Source organism: Mastigoproctus giganteus, chromosome 8 (genome assembly GCF_048544385.1).
Source record: "Mastigoproctus giganteus isolate SK-2022 chromosome 8, ASM4854438v1, whole genome shotgun sequence".
NCBI classification, from domain to species: domain Eukaryota; kingdom Metazoa; phylum Arthropoda; class Arachnida; order Uropygi; family Thelyphonidae; genus Mastigoproctus; species Mastigoproctus giganteus.
In genome coordinates, this window is record NC_143582.1 from 29,389,042 (window position 1) to 29,412,325 (window position 23,284).

The window sequence follows — 23,284 nt, forward strand, 5'->3', positions numbered from 1 at the left end:
AAAGGGATGCTCTTACCAAGAAAGGGTTAAGTTCTGCAAATTGCAGCACCTGGAGAGTAGGCATCTGCGAGGTGATCTGATTGAGGTGTATAAGGCCTTGAATGGGTTGAGCAAGCTGAATGCTGATGGGATTCTTCCTCTTGCTCAGACTAAGAACATGAGGGGACCCAGTTTCAAATTGAGGAAAGATAGTTGTAGAATAGATTGTGCAGAAATTTGCCTTTAGCCAATGGGTAGTTGATTGGTGGAACAGGTTTCCATCTTTTGTTGTGGAAGCTAATAGCCTAAATAAATTTAAGGCTGAGTTGGACAGGATTTGGAACGAATGGAGGGGTGAAATGGGAGCATTTTTTTTTTTTTTTTTTTTTTGGCTGATGCTGCATAAGCATTTCTTGCATTGTATGCTAATGCTAACATAAAACATCTTAAAAAATTCATGCAACTGTGTAGAAATATAAAATATAGTAGATTCTGTTTAAAGGTAAGAATATGTATTTCTTATTTCATTCCAAATATATTAACTTTACTAATTCACTCCTTGACAGAATTTTAGACAAACTAGGCTGATAACTGTTAGTTTTCAGCCTCCTATTTTCTTATTCACCTAGATCCTACCCCTAGATCCACATATAGATCCCTATTTTCTTATAAATAGTAACTTCCTAATGTTCTTAGCCATTTTTGGTATATTAGTAATCCTAAAATTAAGAAGTTAAAAAGTGTTTATGTATTATGAATTAAGGACCTACAGTGAGTGAGTCCCATTATATAAACAGATTATTATTAAGCACAGCATCAAGGGTGAATTTTATATTATGTACTGATTGCAAATGGAATACTGTAAATAAAATGGATAATTTTTAATAAACAATATTAATTGCAAACTTTTTTTGGACTAATGGTATCAACATTTTGAAAAATGCTTAATCATTACAACATTCTGTCTAATGCTAAAAATCTCACAAACCAGAGTGAGAATTTCTTATTGAAATAGTCAAATTCATAACTTAACATAAATAAGATAATAAATATTAAATAGATGTATAATAAAATCAGTAATACTTACTTTAATATCATCAGTTACAATGCTTACTGCTTCAAAATTTTTCACTTTTAGAAGGGGCTGGTCTGGTGGAATATTAAACTTCTGACCTATATCAAGGTAAACATTAGTTAAAAAATGGAAGTATGTAGAAATGAAAATTGGAGAGTGAAATTTCCCATGATATCCAGGCTATTTGGAAATAAATTGTAAAAAAAAAAAAAAAAAAGTTCAAAATTTTATACATTTTGAAAATTCTCTCTCTGTTATGAGCCCATGCATTCCAAGAACTGACTCTATGGGTTCCAGGAATTCACATGTGAATAGGTTAATAAAAAGGAAAAAATATTTACCTGGTCTCTTCTGTTGTTCTCCAAGTCTGAGATAAGCAATACTGATATAGGCATCACACACCATTTCTAACTGCAATACCAATCCTCTTGAACTGGTGGTTTTCATAAATTTGATTATATCTTGAGCTGCTTCGATACGTTTCTGAAAATAAATCATGCCTATGAGCATGTGCATATTTAATAGCTAAAAGCATAATGCAAACATTTGTGCAAACAAAGGAACATGAAATTGATAGTTATTGGCTGATAAAATTTTTATACTAATTTTTTTTTTCAGTTCTTTAGTTTGTGTTTCACTGTGAAGAAATTACTATGAAAATGTTAAGTATAGCAGACTTTCAAAAATCCAGTGATATATAGAACACCAGAGCCAGAGAGTTGGTTTACCAAAAATTTATGTTATATAGAATGATAAAACATTCTATTTTGTAATTTCTTTTGTTAAAATTAATAAAAACTTTATTTAACTGATGAAAGAATAGATAACAAAGTGAAAATAAAACAATAATTAATGAGAAAGCATAATACAAGACAAACAAAAAAATGAATAATGCTCTCCTATTAAGCTTTATATAAATAACAAAAAGTTTAAACTTTTAAAAACAATAAAAAATAATTTTATCGATAAAAAACAACTTAAGTTACATATTTTTGATACCTAAGAGAATTCACAAAATTATTGCACAGACATAACTTCCATTTTTACAACTTCAGAATAAGTGGAACTCAAAATATTGAGACTACTGTATTACATAAAAATCATGGATATTAATCCACATGCATGCATCAGTAAAATAATGCTTTTTGCCACTTCACAACTGTTTGCTCACTTAGCTGTATCTCACACAGTACCTTTCAATAAAAATTTAATCTTTGGTTTTCTCTTTTAAGAATTCAACATATGATTAGTAAGCACCGAAAGCAGGCAAAAAAAAAATTGCTCAGAGAATTTCATATCTGACTGCACAATTACCGTCCAGGTTTTTTCAATTTTCCACTGTAAGATCGCTCATTGGTGAAGATAGAATATTAGAGCTGGGAAAGGAATTAGAAAATGGGAATTGGAAAATCATCGGTTTGGCAGAAACAAGAAGAAGAAAAGAATCACTTATAAGTTTATCAAGTGGAAATCTGCTGTACATCAATGGAAACAGTGAAAGGAGCGAAGGTGGAGTTGGCTTTTTGGTCCATAAAGATATTAAAAACAACATTTTGGAATTCAAAAGTACATCACCAAAGGTGTCAAGACTACTACTCAGGATGTCTAAGAGGTACAAGCTAAAGGTTATAATGATTTATGCACCAATGTCGAGCCATGATGAAGAAGAGGTTGAAGAAATGTACACCGAAATTGAGTCTTCTAGATGAGCAGAAAACCCACAACACTATCATTATGGGGGACTTCAATGCTAAGGTTGGAAAGAGACAAAACAGCACAGAAAGGGGAACTATAGGAAATTTTGGAATTGGTGAAAGAAATGAAAGAGGTGAAAGACTTGTAGAATTTGCAGAATTCCACAATGACAGCAATGTCAGTAATGAACACTTTTTTCAAGAAAAGGGTGAACAGAAAGTGGGCATGGAAGAGCCCAAATGGATTAACAACTAATGAAATCGACTTCAACCTCACTAACAGAAGGTATATCGTGAATGATGTTACCGTCCTGAACAAGGCAAATGTTGGAAGTGATTGCATAATGGTAAGATGCACACTTGATATAGATGTAAGAAAAGAAAGGAAAAAAACTGACTCGAGTAAATAATACGAAGGTCTTTGAGATAACAGAAGAGGAGAAAAAGCAGTATGAACTGGAACTTAAGAACAAGTTTGAGCTTCTGCAGACTGTTCAGAACTAAGATATCGACGAGAAATATTACAACTTTCTGAAAGTGATAACGTCCAAGAGACCTATAGGTAAAAGGAAATCCAAAGAAGAAAAAATTTGTCAAGAAACACTTGTCATGATGAACTGAAGACAACAAATGAAGAGCAAGATAAACACTGACAAGGACAAAATTGAGTATACTGAGTTATGCAAAACCATTAGAAAGAGACTCAGAGAGGACATAAGAAGATTTAACACAAGAAAAGTAGAACAAGCATTGAGGGAAACAAAGGACTTAAATCAGCAGCTATGAGCAGTAATACAGAAAGACAAATGATACTGAAACTGAAGAATAGATTGTGTACTTATAAGTAGCAGAGAAGGCATAATTCAAATAGCAGAAGACTATTATAGAGAATTATACAAGGAGTGAGGAAATGATGCCAGCAGTGGGGAAGATGGATCATAAATTAGTAACACATACGACATTCTCGATATCCTTCCTGATGAGGTAGAACATGCATTGAAGAAAATGAAGAATCAGAAAGCCCCGGGGGTAAGATGAAGTTACTGCAGACTTGTTAAAATTGGGAGAAAGAGACACGACACACACAGAAACTGGCAAGACTCTTCACACAAAATGCATTAGAAAAGGTGTGATGCCCAAGGAGTAGAATAATGCAATCATAGTTTTGCTGCATAAGAAAGCAGATAAATCAGAAATTGGAAATTACAGACCAATTAGCTTGCTATCCCACATCTAAAAGTTGTTCACAAGGGTCATTACTAACAGATTAGAAAGAATACTTGATGAGAACAACTGAAAGAGCAAGCTGGCTTTAGGACAGGATTCTCAACCATGGATCACCTTCACGTAATATCACAGCTAATGGAGAAAGCAAATGAATATAAAACACCATTATGCCTGGCATTTGTGGATTATGAAAAGGCATAGATACCCCATATATTATGATTTTTAATAAAATATATGAGAACGCTACCTCCTTTATTAGACTAGACAAAGACGGTAGCAAATTTAAAATTGAGAAAGGAGTTTGACAAGGGACACGATATCTCCAAAGTTGTTTACTGCTACCCTTGAGGAAGCTTTCAGAAGATTAGACTGGTCGCAGAAAGGAGTCAATGTGAATGGAGAGTATCTAAACCATTTACAATTTGCAGATGACATTGTGATCATAAGCCACAATCCCAAAGAATTAGAGGAAAACCTTAATCAGTTGTGCAGAGTTAGTAAGGATTTCGGACTAAAGATGAATATGGTTAAAACAAAAGTAATGATGAACAAGTATGCCACAGAAAGGGATATAATCATTGAAGGAGCAGTAATTGAAAAGGTGGATTCATATACTTACCTGGGACAAGTCGTTAGCTGTAATAATGATAAATGGCTGGAAGTCAAGAGAAGAATAAATTTTGTATGGATAGCAACTCAGGAAATATAGTCACATACTGAGGAGCAATAACCAAATCTATCTGAAACATAAAGTAATGAACCAATGTATACTCCCCACCATGACTTATGGAAGTGAAATTTGGACACTCACCAAAAGAATGGAAGAGAAGCTGAAAACTACACAGCGAAGAATGGAATGAATTATATTAGGAATCAGGTTGTTAGATAAGAAGAGAAACACATGAATTAGGCAGCAAACTCAAGTAAAGGACACTTATCAAAACTAAAGAACTAAAATGGTCTTGGGCAGGACACATAGCTCGAAGACATGATGACAGATGGACCAAGAAAACCTGGAAGACAATGATGGAGATGGACAGATGAAATTCACGAGTTCGTGGGTAGTAAATGGATGTCCATTGCACAAAACAGAAGGTACTGAAAAGTTGCTGGAGAGGCCTTCATCTTGCAGTGGATTGAAAATGGCCGATGATGATGATTAGCATTAGCAAGGGCACATGATGCAAGAAAGCAAGCTTATATAGCCAATGCCAAAAAAAAAACCAACAACAAAAAAAAACTTATTTCACCCATCCCCTCGCTCCAAACGTTTGTCAAGTTCTGCCTTGAATCTATTTAAGCTATCAACTTCTAGAACAACAGATGGAAGTTTGTTCCAGCAATCAACCACCCGCTGGCTAAAGGCAAACTTCAGCACATCTATCCAACAACAGTCTTTCCTCAATTTGAATTTATGCTTCTCAGGCAATTATTCTGAGTAAGAGGAAGAATCCCATCAATATTTAGCATGCTCAAACCATTCCAGGTTTTATACACCTCAATCAGATCACCTCACAGGTGCCTAGTCTCCAGACACCGTATTTTGCAAAACTTAAGCCTTTCTTCGTAAGAGCAACTCTTTGTTCTGTTCACTAATCTTGTTGCCCTTCTCTGTACTCGTTCCAACAGCTCTACATCCTTCTTAAAATGAGGCTTCCAGACATTACTCAAGGTGTGGCCTGAACATTACCTTATACAAGGGGATAATCACCTCCTTATCCCTGTTAGAAAAATTCCTGTATATCATTGACAAGACACCATGAGCTACTCTTGCAGACCGTTTGCTGCTGCTGCTGCTCAGAAAACTTCATATCTGCCTGCACAATTACCCCCAGGTCCTTTTCATTCTCTACCACTGTCAGTGTGGTACCACAGAGTTGATACATTACTCTGGGATTACTGCTTCCCATATGCAGTACTTTACATTTGTCAATGTTAAACTTCATTTGCCACCTCTCAGCCCATCTGCTCAACTTTTCTAGATCCTGTTGCAGCAGTGTACTGTCATTAGTGTCATTAACAACCCTGCCAACCATCGTATTGTCTGCAAACTTGGATATTAAGCCTGATATACCATTATCAATATCATTTATAAATACAGAAAACAACAATGGACACAACACTGAACCCTGAGGGACTCCACTAATAACATTAGTCCACGAAGAGCAGTATCCATTGATTACCACTCTCTGTCTTCTCCCACTCAACCATCTCTTTATCCATAGCAGCAATTTTTCTCCAATGCCACACTGCTCCAATTTGTGCAGCAGTCTTCCATGTGCAACAGTATCAAAGTCCTTTCTAAGATCCAAATATATGATATCAAAATTATTCTTTGCATCCAGTTCCTTTGTTACTACATCATAGTATCCAATTAAATTGGTCAGACAAGACTTTCCTTTAACGAACCCATGCTGTGTCTGAGCTATAACTGAAGTCTTGTCTAGATGATTCTGCAGTGCTTCTTTAACCAGTGCCTCCATTAATAAATCTATTAGTCCGTGTACCCCCCCCCCCAAGCTAGCAGTTTTCCGACCCACCTAACTCTGCCTCGATAGCATCAGCAAATATTCTTGCATCCTTTCTATTTAAGTGTATCCCATCCCTGTAGAAGCAGTCTTTCCTGTTAACAAGCACAGACCAGGCTGAGAAAAATTCTACCCTTTGAGCCTTGCACAATCTCTCCTGGGCCGAATTGATCGACAAGGCTCTCATCATATACTCCCTTCTATTGTGTCTGGGCAGAATTGCAGACACTTTCAAATTCAACCCTAACTCACGGCTTTTTTTCAGCATTGACTTGTACTTGTTAAGTAATTCTGCTGGTCCCCTACTCTTAATATCATTAGTGCCGTGTACAACAATATCATCCTTTGTGCCCTTAAAAGATGATATCTGCTCTACAACATCATCAACCCCTGGCAGACATACCCTGATCCTGTTCCATCTATCCTTTTTGCACAATATGTTCCCCATTTCCCTGACAATAGAGTCACCTACAACAACTAGTTCCTTTGGGACCAGTGCATTGTGCCTTGGGGTTTGCTGCTGTGTTGCTTGATGTTCAAGTGCAAGCTCTGGCATTGATGTGGGCAGCTGAGAGCTTGATGGGCCCCTCAGTTTAAATCCTTTGGGGCATCCACCCTGTCCTTCAAGCTCTCATATCAGCCCATAACAATGCTGAGTTGGTGCCTGATTTCCTCGCACTCCTTACATCATGCACACACACAAAGACATTCCCCTTGACAATATCATGTCCCGTTCCCGATTGCTCCACAAACATCAAACAAGCAGTGCATTTCAATAGACTGTGATTCAGAGGACAACTGCTCCCCCTCAGTTCTTCCCTGAGCCACAGCACTTCTATTAGTTTGAGTCTTTTGCTTTGCTGCTCTGGTCTGAGTCATGATTTCTATTCAAGTTCAATAAAATTCCAATACAAAATATAACCCTAAACTTATATCCCAATGCAGTTATAACACTATATATATATATATATATATATATATATGTATTTTGGTATCAAATGTTATCTCCGAGTTACATTATATATGACTTTCTTATCCCCTGTCAACTTATATGTATTAATTTATGATGTTACATTTGTAAAAACTAGGTCGCTATATTTATTTAGTTAAAGTACAATTCAATTGACAATGAAATTTAATAAGATTAATAAATTTTACTGAATAATTGATACTACTATTTTCACTATCTAGTTTTCCGTTAAACTCTACGCTATCTAGTTTTCCGTTAGACCTTACGCTATCTAGTTCGGTGCACACGTATCATATAACAATGGCGGCAAGTTACGAATGGTTAATCTACGGACAGTTAATCTATGTGGTATTACACCCATGATGATGATGGGTGTAATACCAAACAGTTGATAAGTTACTGTGGGATTATTGTTACCCATATGCAGTACCTTGCATTTGTCAATGTTAAACTTCAACTGCCATTTCTCAGCCCATTGGCCTAATTTTCCTAAATCTTGATGCAGTAGCTCACCATGATTACTGTCATTAACCACTCTGCCAACCTTTCTATCATCTGCAAAGTTAGACATTAAGCCTGATATACCTTCATCAGTATCGTTAATAAATACTGAACACAACAATTGGCCCAGCATTAAATCCTGTGGGACTCCAATTATAACACAAGTTCACGAAGAGCAGTGCCCATTGATAACCACTCTCTGTCTTCTTCCACTTAACCAACCCTTTATCCATAGCAGTAACTATCCCTTAATGCCACATTACTCCAGTTTATACAGCAGTCTTTTATGTGCAATAGTATCAAAAGCCTTCCTGAAATTCAAGTAAATGATATCAAAATTAGTTTTTGCATCCGGTTTCTTGTTCACTGCATCATAGTAACCTATCAGATTGGTTAGACAAGACTGCCCTTTAACAAATCCATTCTATGACTGCAGTATAATTGCATTCCTGTACAGATGGTCCTGCATTACTTCTTTAACTAGTGACTCCATTATTTTTCCTGGAACAAATGTTAAGCTAACAGGTTTGTAATTACTCATGTCACCTTTCGATTCCCCTTTAAGAATTGGGGATACATTCGCACATCTCCAGTTCATAGTGACCTTCTCTGAATCCAAGGATGCTCTCATAATTATGGCTAAAGCCTTGTTTACTTCCTTTACTACTATTCTTAATATGATTGGCTCCCCATTGGAATTTGATAAACTTCTGGCATCCCTCCCCTAAAGAATTCCTCACGTGTGAATGTAGAAGCAAAATACCAGTTCAATTTGCTGGCCACCTGAGCAGGGACATCAACAGTTAACCCACTGACATCAAGTGACCCAGTGTGATTCAATCCCTTCCTTATATTGTTAATATTAGCATAGAAGTCTTTGCTGCTTTTCTTTTCATTCTTTGCTAGAGACTTCTCGTAATCTGCCTTAGATTCCCTAACCTCCTTTGTGATTTGATTACAGTAATTTATATCTACCATAAGCTTCTGAATCACCTGATAATATGCATCCCAAGCACTTTTCTTCTCTGCCACTTGTCTCAACAGTTCATCTGACATCCATTTAAGTCTAAGCCTTGAACAGTATTTCTTGATTGGTATGAAAAGCTGGTTTTCTCTGATTACTTCCCTGAATGCTTCCCATTTAGCATTTGCTGTTGGTAACATCATGAGATGGTCCCACTGCATACAATTTAATAATTGTTTAAGACCGCTAGTCACCCTTACAAAAGAAAGCCTTTCTCTTTACTCTTGACAGTAGTTAAATGACTTTAATTAAATTCCACATTATTACACTGATTGCTGCCACCCAGTGGGTCTTTTACTTACAGATTCTTAATGAATGTGGAATCAGTGCTGATAACCAGATGAAGAATATTGCTTCCTCTTGTTGCCTCTCTAACATGCTGCTGTAAAGAACAGTCATCCAAGAAATCTATAAAAGTCTTTCTAGTGTTTGAGTGACCAACCCACAAGTTCTAGTTAAAAACTGGAAAGTTAAAATCCTCCATTATAGGAAATTCTGATTTACTGTCCCACTCTATTTCTCTATATAGCTGTTTGGTATACTCATCACTGTCATTAGGCCTATATAACACACTCCCTCTCAATTTTGTTTTCCTAGTGCTGAACTAGGAAACCGAGTCAACATTGCACTGGTCACTCATAACGACTGGATGCACTGCATTATAGTTAATATGCTTCTTAATTAAGAGCACAAACCCCACTCCTTCTGTGCTGTCTGTTCTTCCTATATACACTGTATTATCCATATTCAAATTCAGCATCACTTATGTGTGAGTGACATCATGTTCCTGCTATCCCTAGTGTCTGCATTTGATGTCTTAATCAGTACTTCAAATTCATCAAGTTTATTTTCAATGCTCTTGGGATTAGTGTACATGCAAGTATACGTGCACATGTTCGTAGTCTTAGTTACCCTTACACAGTAGTTGAAGAGCTTGGGAATTTCGAGGGGGAGTTAAACCTGGAATACAAAAAAGAATGACAAGATTTGGTTTGTTTCCGGTTTTTATGGAAGAATGATAAGGAGCTAAATCTAGTGAGTATGGTGGATGTCAAGACCACAGAGCTGGAGTGCTTTGCAAGAAATTGTTGCATGGAAAGTGTTATTTTTGGTTTTTTTTTTAGGAGCATTAGCAACTAAGGCCATATTGCTCCTGGATATGCGGTGGTCATTCCCTGACCTTTCCGCATCCTCCGTATTTGGTGGTGACGGGCTCGAACCCCGGTCTAATCAAGAAGCTGTGCTATGCACTGCTGCTCCTTCCCACCTGGCTACGGAGACGCCTCATGGAAAGTGTTAAGTGTTCTGAGGCAGTGTCATGATGCAAGTGGGAACTCTCTGAAACCCATTTTTCTGGAAATTTTCTCCAAATAGCACTGCACAATTGCCATAGAACTGCTTTGCCATATTCCTGGTTCACTCTTTGACCAACAGAACAAATTCATAATGAACAATGCCTCGTGAGTCAAAAAATGCAATAAGCATGATTGTCACGTTTGATCAGAAATGCCTTGCTTTTTTGGGCTCTGGAAAAGACAGTTTTCCATTGAGAGGGCTTCGCCTTTGCTTCTGGGTCATAGCCATTCACTCATGATTCATCATCAGTAATGATGGAAGAAACAAAATGTGGGTCAGCACCATGCTGACAAAGACCTTGAAATGTGAGAAGTCAACATGCTCTGTAATTATCAGTGAGGACAAGGCACAAATATGGCTGAAATGCATTACATTACCACATTTAAGTGTTAAAATTGATTGACATGCCCCACAAGAAATAGCAAAACAGTTATACACAATCACTCCTGATGTGGCAATTTTTTCTGAGGCATTGCATACAAGCTGCAGTTTACTTTCAAAATAACAAATCAGGGAAAAAGTAAGACTTATTTTCAGGTCAACATAGTAAATATATTATCTGAAAGATAATACCCAATCAAAACTGAAATATCCATTAATTTATAAAGCAAAATTCAAATTTTGACAGCACTTTATGAGTGTTCCAGAATTCAATAGACATTCACATTATAAATCAATTTCAGAATTATAAATATACAAGGTTATATATAAAAAAAAAAAGATTTTATTTAAATTTTACAACTTTAGAGTCATAATATAAAATATATATAGGTGACCCCCGCTTAACGCTGATAATTCGTTCTGGAAAAACAGAGCGCTAATTGAATCAGCACTAAGTGAGCACCATATTCCCGTAATGTAACATATGTATTTGTGAGTCGCAGTCTATACCACCGCGACTCAAAAATAATAAACGGCAGTGAAAATACATCAAATGTCAGTCAAAATATTTAATATTAAAAATCTGTACACATAAAATATTCTCCATTACATACGTATATAATTGTGGTAAGTAACTATGTTACATATCAAAATTAAACTTAAGATGCCAATTAAAATCATGAATTTATTAATCTGATGGCCCTGGGCTGTCGAGTTTTTGTATCTTTGGTCAATTTTGAGTTGTACTTTGTCCCTGTTCCTGGTAAACTACAAGGAGTTTTACTTTAAATTCCCCCGCAGCATTACCATTGAGCAATAAAGTCAACCGATCCTTCGCTGCTTTGAAGCCTGGCATATTTTTTTCTTCTTTCGATATGAAACTTCTTTTAAGCATTTGTTTCCAAAAAAAGTCCTGTTTCATCTATGTTAAAAACTTGTTGAGAAGTATAACACCTCTCTTCAATAATTTTAAGAAGTTCTTTTTTTAAAGTTTCGGCTCCTTCTTGATCTGCACTTATGGCTTCTCCCTGAATTTTAAATCTATCAAACCAGCCCTTACTAGCTTTAAATGGTTCCACATTTTTTTTTTTTTTTTTAAGGTTAGCTTTCTTCAGATCATCATATAGGCTAATCGCTTTTTATTTAACTTAACAGAATTGTGCGTTGGATATTACTTCAATAAAATTATTTAGAAGTCTCTCCATTTCAATTATAATAGCTGGTCTAGCCATAACTAATTTAGTTGTTTGCAGTGAAACAGCTGTCTTTCCTGCTGCTAAAATTAATTCTTTATTTTTTATATTTGTTCTTACAGTTGAATCTGCCAGTCCTAAATGATTGCACACATCAACTTGTCGTTGAACAGAATCGATTCGCTTCAAAACGTATAATTTAATTTTCAAATTCAGTCTTTTTCTTACCTTAGTAGGCTTCGTACCATCATCCAGATGTTGTCACTTTTTAATTCTTATCCACCATTATTCATTTTCGAAAATGTAACTGCATTGCATTAATTATTATACAATGTTCGGGTAAACTGTCTGTTAGCTAACGCTATACTGAGTGATGACTAGACTTCGGATAAATGCATATAACGCAAATATTACAAGCAATATGCTTGATCATTTTTTAAAATGTTGATCTCGGAACTAAGTAACAAGCCACCATACTGCAATGAAATTAGCGTGGAAGAAAATTTCACTGAGTGTGGGAAAATTTCACAAGTCGTTGTGAGAAACCTTTTAATGATGTTTTGCTATTCATTTTCAAGCTATTGACTACATCAGATGAAACGTTTTCGTTAAATATGCCAAAAATTTAATCTGTACGCTAGTAAAAGAGCGTTATAGCGAATCAGAGTAGAGCAAACTCTCTATAACAAGGGCCTGCTGTAATGCCTTGCAATCAACAGCAAAACTTTCATTGGATTAATGCTATCTGAAATATGAAAAAAATAGATAAAAGAAATATATTTTAAAAAGTTTCATAAAGAATTACTTTATATACTGACTTTTAACCTTACCTCACCTACAACTGCATTAGGATTGGATTTAGAGGGCTTACTTTCCAATTCATATTTTCGGTCTTTGTTTGCATTAGAAAGGGCTAAAATAACTGGTAAAGAATGATGTGGGTGTTCAAGGCAGATATTCTGAATAAGCTAGAAATACATTTAGAAAACATAAAATATCAGTATACATTTTGACACAAGTAGCAATTACATGAGCTTTAATATTTTAAGGATAATAGCAATATATGTAGCAGAGTATTTTTTTATTTTATTTAATTAGTATTTTAACAACTGATCAGTATGATCTCAATTTCTGGGAATATTACATTCCCTATCACTTAAAAAAAGCAAAGTTCTGTTTGCAAGGATGAATATCTTAGATGAATAAATATAGTAATTACTTAGTTATTCTCATTTATTATGGAATGAGCAAAATAAATAACAATAAAATAATATTGTCACCATTTATCTACTTTTTCCCACTTCAGTATTATTATAACAATAGTGGATAAGTTAAAACTAACTATTGAACAAACAAACACTGGATTCAGTTCCTTAATCTTATTTTCTTTTTCATATTTACGGCTGTAAATATGAAAAAGAAAGTAACCTGAATTAGCATTTTAGCATTAGCAAGGGTACATGATGCAAGAAAGCAAGCTCATATAGCATCAGCCAAAAAAAAAAAAAAAACACACACCCCGTTCTCATTTCGCTCATCCACCTGCTCCAAATGTTTGTCTAGTTTTGTCTTGAATCTGTTTAAGCTATCAACTTCTACAATGACAGATGGAAGTTTGTTCCAGCAATCAACCACCCGCTGGCTAAAGGCAAGCTTCCGCACATCTGTCTTTTCTCAATTTGAATTTATGCCCTCTCAGGCGATTATTCTGAGCAAGAGGAAGAATCCCATCAGCATTGAGCATGCTCAAACCATTCAAGGCTTTATACACCTCAATCAGTTCACCTTGCAGGTGCCTAGTCTCCAGATACTGTAATTTGCAAAACTTAAGCCTTTCTTCGTAAGAGCAACCATTAATTCATATTAATAATGCCTTGATTGCCTCAAATTAAATGAAAGTAAACTGTTATTAGTTTCTAAGGACATCGGCATCTTATGCTGAATTATACCATTATATTATGTCTGTACGTGCTTTCTCAAGCCAATTTGAATGTTCTGCACACTGAAAAATTGAAAATTATCCATATTCAAATTCAGCATCACTTATGTGTGAGTGACATCATGTTCCTGCTATCCCTAGTGTCTGCATTTGATGTCTTAATCAGTACTTCAAATTCATCAAGTTTATTTTCAATGCTCTTGGGATTAGTGTACATGCAAGTATACGTGCACATGTTCGTAGTCTTAGTTACCCTTACACAGTAGTTGAAGAGCTTGGGAATTTCGAGGGGGAGTTAAACCTGGAATACAAAAAAGAATGACAAGATTTGGTTTGTTTCCGGTTTTTATGGAAGAATGATAAGGAGCTAAATCTAGTGAGTATGGTGGATGTCAAGACCACAGAGCTGGAGTGCTTTGCAAGAAATTGTTGCATGGAAAGTGTTAAGTGTGCTGAGGCAGTGTCATGATGCAAGTGGGAACTCTCTGAAACCCATTTTTCTGGAAATTTTCTCCAAATAGCACTGCACAATTGCCATAGAACTGCTTTGCCATATTCCTGGTTCACTCTTTGACCAACAGAACAAATTCATAATGAACAATGCCTCGTGAGTCAAAAAATGCAATAAGCATGATTGTCACGTTTGATCAGAAATGCCTTGCTTTTTTGGGCTCTGGAAAAGACAGTTTTCCATTGAGAGGGCTTCGCCTTTGCTTCTGGGTCATAGCCATTCACTCATGATTCATCATCAGTAATGATGGAAGAAACAAAATGTGGGTCAGCACCATGCTGACAAAGACCTTGAAATGTGAGAACTCAACATGCTCTGTAATTATCAGTGAGGACAAGGCACAAATATGGCTGAAATGCATTACATTACCACATTTAAGTGTTAAAATTGATTGACATGCCCCACAAGAAATAGCAAAACAGTTATACACAATCACTCCTGATGTGGTAATTTTTTCTGAGGCATTGCATACAAGCTGCAGTTTACTTTCAAAATAACAAATCAGGGAAAAAGTAAGACTTATTTTCAGGTCAACATAGTAAATATATTATCTGAAAGATAATACCCAATCAAAACTGAAATATCCATTAATTTATAAAGCAAAATTCAAATTTTGACAGCACTTTATGAGTGTTCCAGAACTCAATAGACATTCACATTATAAATCAATTTCAGAATTATAAATATACAAGGTTATATATAAAAAAAAAAAGATTTTATTTAAATTTTACAACTTTAGAGTCATAATATAAAATATATATAGGTGACCCCCGCTTAACGCTGATAATTCGTTCTGGAAAAACAGAGCGCTAATTGAATCAGCACTAAGTGAGCACCATATTCCCGTAATGTAACATATGTATTTGTGAGTCGCAGTCTATACCACCGCGACAGTACATCAAACCCTTGAAGGTGAAAAAACCTTACTCCCTCTACCTGTGATCAACTAACTATAGCCTTGGCTGAAAAGGCTTCTTAAAATTTCTCCAGTCTCTGATGAGATTCAAATCCAGACCTCTTAAACAAAAGGCAGAATAACTATGCTATCATGGAGTAGGCAAATGTAAATTTAGAAGTCAAAAAAACCTTTAAGATTAGTACAATGATACATCTTGTATATTACATAGGCATACAAAGGTTCTGGGGTGGGTGGCTAGTAAATTATGTGTTCTTAAGTAATCTGTGTATGTTGAGTCCAAAAACAATATCCATTTTTATCTGTTACTCAGTTTTTCTCCTAAAAAATTAAATTCTTTGTTTATGTTTTTGAATAAAATACACAAAAATGATACCTATATAATAATACATTCATTTATTCAAAAATCTGTAATTACTGGTCATGATCACCAGTGATTACAGATTTTTGTAGTATGATAGCGAACAGAGACCTTCCTGAAGTCTGAGGTGCTTGATGTCTGGAGTTGGAATATCAAGTGTAAATGTCACCAAATGATGCAATTAATCTCTGCTTTAATGGCAAGTGCCTCTGCTATGTAAAGAATTCTGTAAAGAATGCCTTAGGAGTAGGAGACTTTCACAGAAGTCATTGTATTAGACATTAACTTGAAAATAGGGCTGTGTTAATGCCAGGAACATAAACAATGGATGTAGGAGGACTGGAAGCAATTCATGTAGTCTGAGAAGTTCTGATTTATTCTTTCCAGCACTAATGGAAGAGTAAACATATAGAAGAAACCACATGAAACACTGGAACCATTCTGTAGCATAGTGGCAATATAGGATTCTGTAGCATAGTGGCAATATAGGATTCTGGAGGAGACAAGGGGCCATAATGGCAAGGTGCATGTTTTCATGGCATACATTCCAATTGGATCAGGGAAATGGATTTAGTTCCTTAATCTTACTGGAAGCACAGTGAATGCCTGAGCATATCTGAATATTGTTAGCAATTAGATACACACAGAAATAATGCAAATTTACCTCTATAGACAGCAGTATTTTCAGTATGACAATACAACCACCTACTGACTGTGACCAATGTATGTAGGAGTGGTTTGAGGAACACAAGGAAGACGACTAACATCAGCCCAATACTATTCGGCACATATGTGGGATGAACTGGAAAGATATGCTTATCAACAATCTTCTGCCCACATCACCCCAGAAAGTGAGGACAATTTGCTACATAAATGGTTCAACATTCTTCTTGTCAGTTTTCAACACCCTGCTGGCTCCATGCCACAATGCGTTGGAGTAGTGATTTGGGTTCACAGTGGCTCCACATGCTATTAGGTCATGGTTCTAATAAAGTGGCCAGGCAGTGTAAAATAAGAGCTAGTGAAGCAATTTGTAAAGGCTTAGACAAAGATGGTAAATGATAAATTATTTTTGCAATCAATTTCAAAGGGTAACAGGCCTAAAAAACTCAAGGAAGGCCACAGATAAGAAAGAGTAATCTGAAGATACAATAAGCTTAAGTTGAAAAAGAAGCATAGATTGGTTTAAAAAATGTTCACAACTTCTTAGGAAACAAGAGAGATGCCATTATGAAAGAAAGTATAACAGAAAATATGCTCAATAAATTTCAAAAATAGAATGTGAGATGAGTTTGAGGTTAATTTCTTGCACTCATTCCCCACATGGACCTCTTAGGGAGCAAGAAAGATGCCAATTATGAAAGAATAGTATCACTCAAAATTCAAAAATCAGAATGTCAGATCAGCTTGAAGGTTCATTTCTTGCACTTATTTCCACATAAACTTTTTTGCAGAAAATCATGGCTCTTTTAGCAAGGAATAGGGTGAGTGAATTTACAAAGATATCCTTATAGAAATATAAAGAAGATGGAAATACCAGTGAGGTTGATTACTGTTAGTCTTTGAAAAGTGAAATGACTGGTATAATGCATAAAAGAAAAATCGCAAAATGTTCATTTAGTATTAGTAGTGGCATATGATACAAGGAAGCAAGCTTATATAGCATCAGCAAAAAAAAAAAAAAAAACCTACCTCGCCTGTCCATCTCCTCTAGTAATTTGTCTAATCCTTCCTTAAATTTATTCCAACTACTCACTTTCACAACACCACATGGAAGTTTGTTCCAAGAATAATCACTCTCTGTCAGAAAGCAAATTTTTGCACATCTTTTTAGCAATCATCCCCTTTAAATTTATGTCACCTTATGTGCTTGTCTGAGAGAGAGTAAGAATTTAGTTACTCAAGTCATTTAAAGCCTGAACAATTCAATCAAGTCTCCTCGCCTAGTTTCCAGATGCTGCAATTTACAAAGCTGTACAAACTGCATTTGGGACCAAAAGACCTAGAATTTATTAATTTATTAAGAAAGCAAGTTTATTTGTATAAATATACATATTAATATTTTTCTTCAGTTGAGTTTTGTCCATTTTATTATAAAAAAGGACAAACTGTTATTTGGATAAATGAAATAAAATTAACTTAAAAATTATTTTTTTTTTGTTCTGCCATCAGAACATTTATATATTTAGTAATACACTTTTTCCATAATTGATATGCAATTATTAATATATATATATATATATATATATATATATATATATATATATATATATACACACTGATGAGCCAAAACATTATGATCAGCGAGTCGTTATGCAAATCGAAGCAACTGCAGGTGAACTACGGCACGTGTGCGGGTCGGGACACTGTATAAAAAAACACCTGATACCGAGCTCCATTAATCAGTGTTACTCTTGTTCTTCAGATGGGAAAGGCAGCGGACTTAAGTGAGTTTGACAAAGGCCAAACTGCAATGGCCAGACAACTGGGTCAGAGCATATCCGAAATGGCATGGCTGGTGGGGTGTTCACAGTCAGCAGTGGTTACTACCTACTGAAAGTGGTCCGAGGAGGGAAAACCCACGAACCACCAGAGAGGTGTTGGATGACCATGGCTCATCGATGCTCGAGGTGAGCGAAAGCTCTTCCGGATAGTACGTGGCAACAGAAGGGCGACTGTGGTGCAACTTGCTGGTAATTGGAATGCTGGTGATGGGAGTAATGTGTCACAACATACAGTACATCAAACCCTGCTGAAAATGGGGCTGTGTAGCTGCAGGCAGCTCTGAGTGCCCATGCTAACCACGGTTCACCAGCGACAGACAGTGCCTACAATGGGCATGCAAGCATCGAAACTGGACCTTGAGTGATTGGAAGAAGGTCGTCTAGTCCAATGAATCACATTTCCTGTTGCACCATGTGGATGGCTGGGTATGTGTGCGTCATTTACCTGGGGAAGCGATGGCGCCTGGCTGCACTGTGGGATGAAAACAAGCTGGTGGCAGCGGTTTCATGCTTTGGGCGATGTTCTGCTGGGATACCCTGGGTCCAGTCATCCATGTGCTGGGCAGTTTGATGTCTACTACCTACCTAAACATCATTGCTGACCAGGTACACCCTTTCATGGCAACGGTATTTGCCTCTGGCAGTGTTGTCTTTCAGCAGGATAATGCGCCATGCCACACCACCCAGATTGTTTGAGACTGGTTTGTGGAACATGAGGAAGACTTCTGGGTATTGCCCTGGCCTCCAAATTCCCCAGACATCAATCCCATCGAGCATCTGTGGTTTGTGTTGGAACAGCAACTCCGATTTGTGGCGTCTCAACCATGGACCTTACAGGAGTTAAAGGATCTGCTGGTTACATGTTGGTACCAGATACCACAAGACACATTTAGAAATCTTGTAGCGTCCATGCCTCGCTGGGTATGAGCTGTTTTGGCGGCATGTGGAGGACCAACATCATATTAAGTAGGTGGTCATAACGTTTTGGCTCATCGGTGTATATATATTTTAACAGATTTTTCATTTTAATCAAAATGAAAAAAATAACATTAACAGTTGATATTACAATGAATGACACTGTTAGGAATCCACCCAGTCATATTTAACAGGCACTTCAAAACTTGATACATCTATTTCATTTGCACAAAGAGAAAGCAAGCTTAATGTAGGATATAGAGGATAAGGCTATATACAGGATAAAACATCTTATATGTTGTATAGTTAATCTCTTTCAAGTCTAGAATTTTACAAGAATACTAATGACTGATTGGTCAAAATATTCTAATGAATTATTGCATAAGTGGACTTAAATTTACGAACTATAACTTGAGAACAATATATGAAATTATTTATTGCTAATGTAACAAAATAAATAAATGGAAACCAACCTTCATCAGCACAGTAGAGAAATGACTATTATAAGCTTGAGTACCCATTCTTGCTGCCAACTGATGTATGAGGGGTAAGAATTTATATGTTTCGATATTTCTAATTCCTTCCTAGAAACTCAAGATAAGAAATCAATTAATATAAAATTAATGAAAGATGCCATATCAGTAATTATAAATCTATCAACAACTTCACTGATGGTGCTGACATCACATCTCACCTTGCTATTATGCCATGGGTGATTTGTAAGTAGCACAGAAAAGAGGTTTATTACTGCAGTTTCTAAACTTTTTCTTATTAAAATGTATTGTTTAAAAGAAAATGGATAATGCAAGCTATCAATGCCAAAAATCAAGAAACATAGGAAAAAAATTGAAACTCAGCAATGAAGAACTGGAAGGCTTTATATGAAGATGCAGCTGTAGCGCTTATGAACTCTCAAATCAGAAACTTGCTGCCAATAATTCTAGTTCCTTCACTGCCAAGGCAACCAAACAGCAGATCCAAGTTTATTGCTGCCAATCTGTTATGCTGCCATATGGTGGGCTTAAGTTTAAACTAATTCTGAAATCGCCACTGAAGCCACCAGGATTGGTGGATTCATACTGTCTAGGCATCTTTATTAATTTTGGGGAGCATTTAATACAATAAATTGGCAAAGGGTCTTAATGATGTTATGCAAGGCTAAATGTTCTCCTCAGATTTATTCAGTAATTAAGGATTACTTCAACAACAGGAAAGTCACTGTTAAGTCTGCTTCTGGGTCAGTTACTAGAATTCACAGGGGATGTCCACAAGGATTCATATTTGGACCAATAGTGTGCAATCTAGTCTTAAATGATTGGCTGAAACACAACTAAATTAATGTAACTACAGTAGTATATGCTGATGACCTGGTTATGTTAGTGAAGAGTGACCCTCGATCACAAATGGCAGTGCATTCTAATTTTGTTTTATCAGAGCTATAGAATTGGTGTGATATGCACAGACCAAGTTTCAAAAACAAAGAGTAAAACCTTATTACTCAAGGGCCATTCATTAGTGACAAGGAATCTAAAGGGGGCGCCTCCATAGCCAGGTGGGCAGGAGCAGCAGTGCGTAGCACACGCTTCTTGATTAGACCGGGGTTCGAGCCCGTGGCCACCAAATACGGAGGATGCGGAAAGGTCAGGGAATGATCACCGCATATCCCCGGAGCAATATGGCCTTAGTTGCTAATGCTTCTAAAAACCAAATAACAAACAAACAACAACAAATGAATCTAAAGGTTGTGGCAGAGGGAACCAGTCTTCAATCAGTTAAAACTCTAAAATATCTGGGAGTGATGACTGACAAGCAGATGTGCTTCATAACCCACATCAAATACATTGTGGACAAAATGTGAAAGTTTGTGGATATGACTGCTCAAAATTACAAGGAAAGAACGAGGCATCAGGGGTAAAGCATTGGCTTTATTTTATGACTGCATTAAAATGCAGTCATAAAATAAAATGTGATGCATACCTCATGCCATTTATGAGGTATGCATCACATATCTGGTTGGGCTCTGCTTGTTTTAATAATTAAACATATTAAATTGAAGAAATTTAATCCCCGAAATCCCCGGAGCAATATGGCCTTAGTTGCTAATGCTTCTAAAAACCAAATAACAAACAAACAACAACAAATGAATCTAAAGGTTGTGGCAGAGGGAACCAGTCTTCAATCAGTTAAAACTCTAAAATATCTGGGAGTGATGACTGACAAGCAGATGTGCTTCATAACACATCATTGCAGAAATTGCAGAAATTTAATATGTGCAAGATCTTTTCAATTCAGCAATCTATCCTACTGAAGATGCATATAGCATGTTGAACTGTGTCTACTGATGCACTACAAGTTTTAATAGGTTGTCTACCACTGGATTTACACTTGGCATTTCTATCAATGAGTTATCATCTAAGAAAGAGGCTGCCATAATAACTGTTTGTCACTTGAAATGTGAATTACAAAGAGGAAAAGAAGCATCTATGAGCAGAATTGGTAAAACAGTGGCAAGAACAAAGAAGCAATTGTGTGAAAGGAATTGCACAGGCAGTTCATTTTAATCTAATTTTTTTAATTAAATTTTTTTTGGCTGGTGCAGCAAAAAGCATGGGAGCTTCCTTGCACCATATGACTAATACTAAATACACCAAAATGAAACTGGCGCAGTATAACCGTAGTCGTTTTTGTGCCAATAAAATCAAAACCAACCAACCAACCAACCAAAATGAAAGTTCAACATTATCATAATTGTTGTAGAACAACTGCCATGCCATTTTCTATTTCCTATATTCTCTGATGAAATTTAATACAAGTGTCCCATAGGTCTGCCATTATAGAGGAAATGTAAAATTTGTATTTTTTATTTAATTTTCATTGCAGTTTGCTGTGTGTACTTGTGACGGCACTGAGTAAGAATGAACATATTCAGGTTACTTTGCTTGTTGGTAGCTGAAGTGAGACAGAGATAGTGAGGAATTCAAGAGATTGCATCCCAAACATTTGCCCTGTAAGGGATAATGAATGCAGTAGATCTTCAAGATGTTGCATCAGCAATGAAACTTATCAAAGTCAGCCCAAGAAGGTATCTTCATCAGGTATTTGCTAAGACTTGAGATTAAAAGCAGTATCCACCACATTCTGAACTCCCACAAGCAGAGACTGTATAGGCTACATTTGCTGCAAAACTCAGTGAAGCTGACTTGGACCAATGACTTCAATTCTGTGATTGGACTAAGAAGAAGTATCACTCCCACTTCATTTTCATCTGTAGGATCACCCAAAGGCAATGGTGTATTCTCAGAAGATTCAAAATGTTATACATCTCCAGCAATGGAGATGTATAACAATGCATCACTGACAAATGCTGTGATATCAGCTGTATAGTTATTGGCTATGGAGTAGGATCAATACTTGTATCCATGTAAAGAAGGAATGGTGGACACTAAAAGTTTGTAGATCATCATTTGGTTTCCTATGATGACAGCCTTTTGGAATATCCTGTAGCTAATTTCAAACATGGATTAAAATTAAACATGTTATTTCTGATACTTGATAACTGTTTTTTTTTTTATTAGTAGAGTAACAATGCATTTTGATCACTGTTGAAACTTAATAACATATATCTACTTATGTATAGTTTCACAATAGCAAAAATACCTCAATTAATTTATTGACTTCATCACTGTTTGGATTCTGAAACCAAAGGGCTATCAAACGAAAGATGCGAATGTTGTGAATATCAGTACCTTGAAGACATTTGATATAATTAGTGACTGCCTTTGTTAGAAAGTTACTTTGATCCTGTTTCAGAGACTTTACTTCTTGCTTGCCAATATCACACTGTCTTGTAAAAGTAGCATACTGCTTCCTTTGCCTAAATAATAATAACAAAAGACAAAATTGAAAAGGATATTATGCCTGTATGTATTAAGTTAACAGAGGAAGTGACAATAATAAAGAACATTAATGAATATAAAATTGCATCTCATCTTAAATATGCATATAATCTCAAAAGAATTTGGCAATTCATCCTTTGACAACAGTAAAGTATGTCTGAAAGGCTATAAGTAAAGTAGGCAGGCATGCTACCTATTAGGGAAGGCCAGTATGGGTCATAGTACAGCATCACAAAGTTTCAAAGAGGTGGTACTGAATGCCACATCCATCAGCTGTCTATGTTTATTACTGAAATTTATTTAAACCTTCTAAT

The 23,284-nt window shown here is 36.0% G+C and overlaps 1 protein-coding gene across 1 annotated transcript in view; it reads right to left on the reverse strand.

Moving 5' to 3' along the window:
* The window catches only part of tefu (Serine/threonine-protein kinase tefu), a 222,120-nt gene that overhangs the window by 39,002 nt on the left and 159,834 nt on the right, over positions 1-23,284 (reverse strand). The window contains exons 17-21 of the mRNA XM_090379277.1: positions 22,732-22,948; positions 19,548-19,658; positions 12,759-12,896; positions 1,396-1,537; positions 1,067-1,152 (exon numbers count right to left, since the gene is read on the reverse strand). Of these exons, the coding sequence (XP_090235403.1) occupies positions 1,067-1,152; positions 1,396-1,537; positions 12,759-12,896; positions 19,548-19,658; positions 22,732-22,948 (694 nt within the window). The remainder of the gene's footprint in view (positions 1-1,066; positions 1,153-1,395; positions 1,538-12,758; positions 12,897-19,547; positions 19,659-22,731; positions 22,949-23,284) is intronic.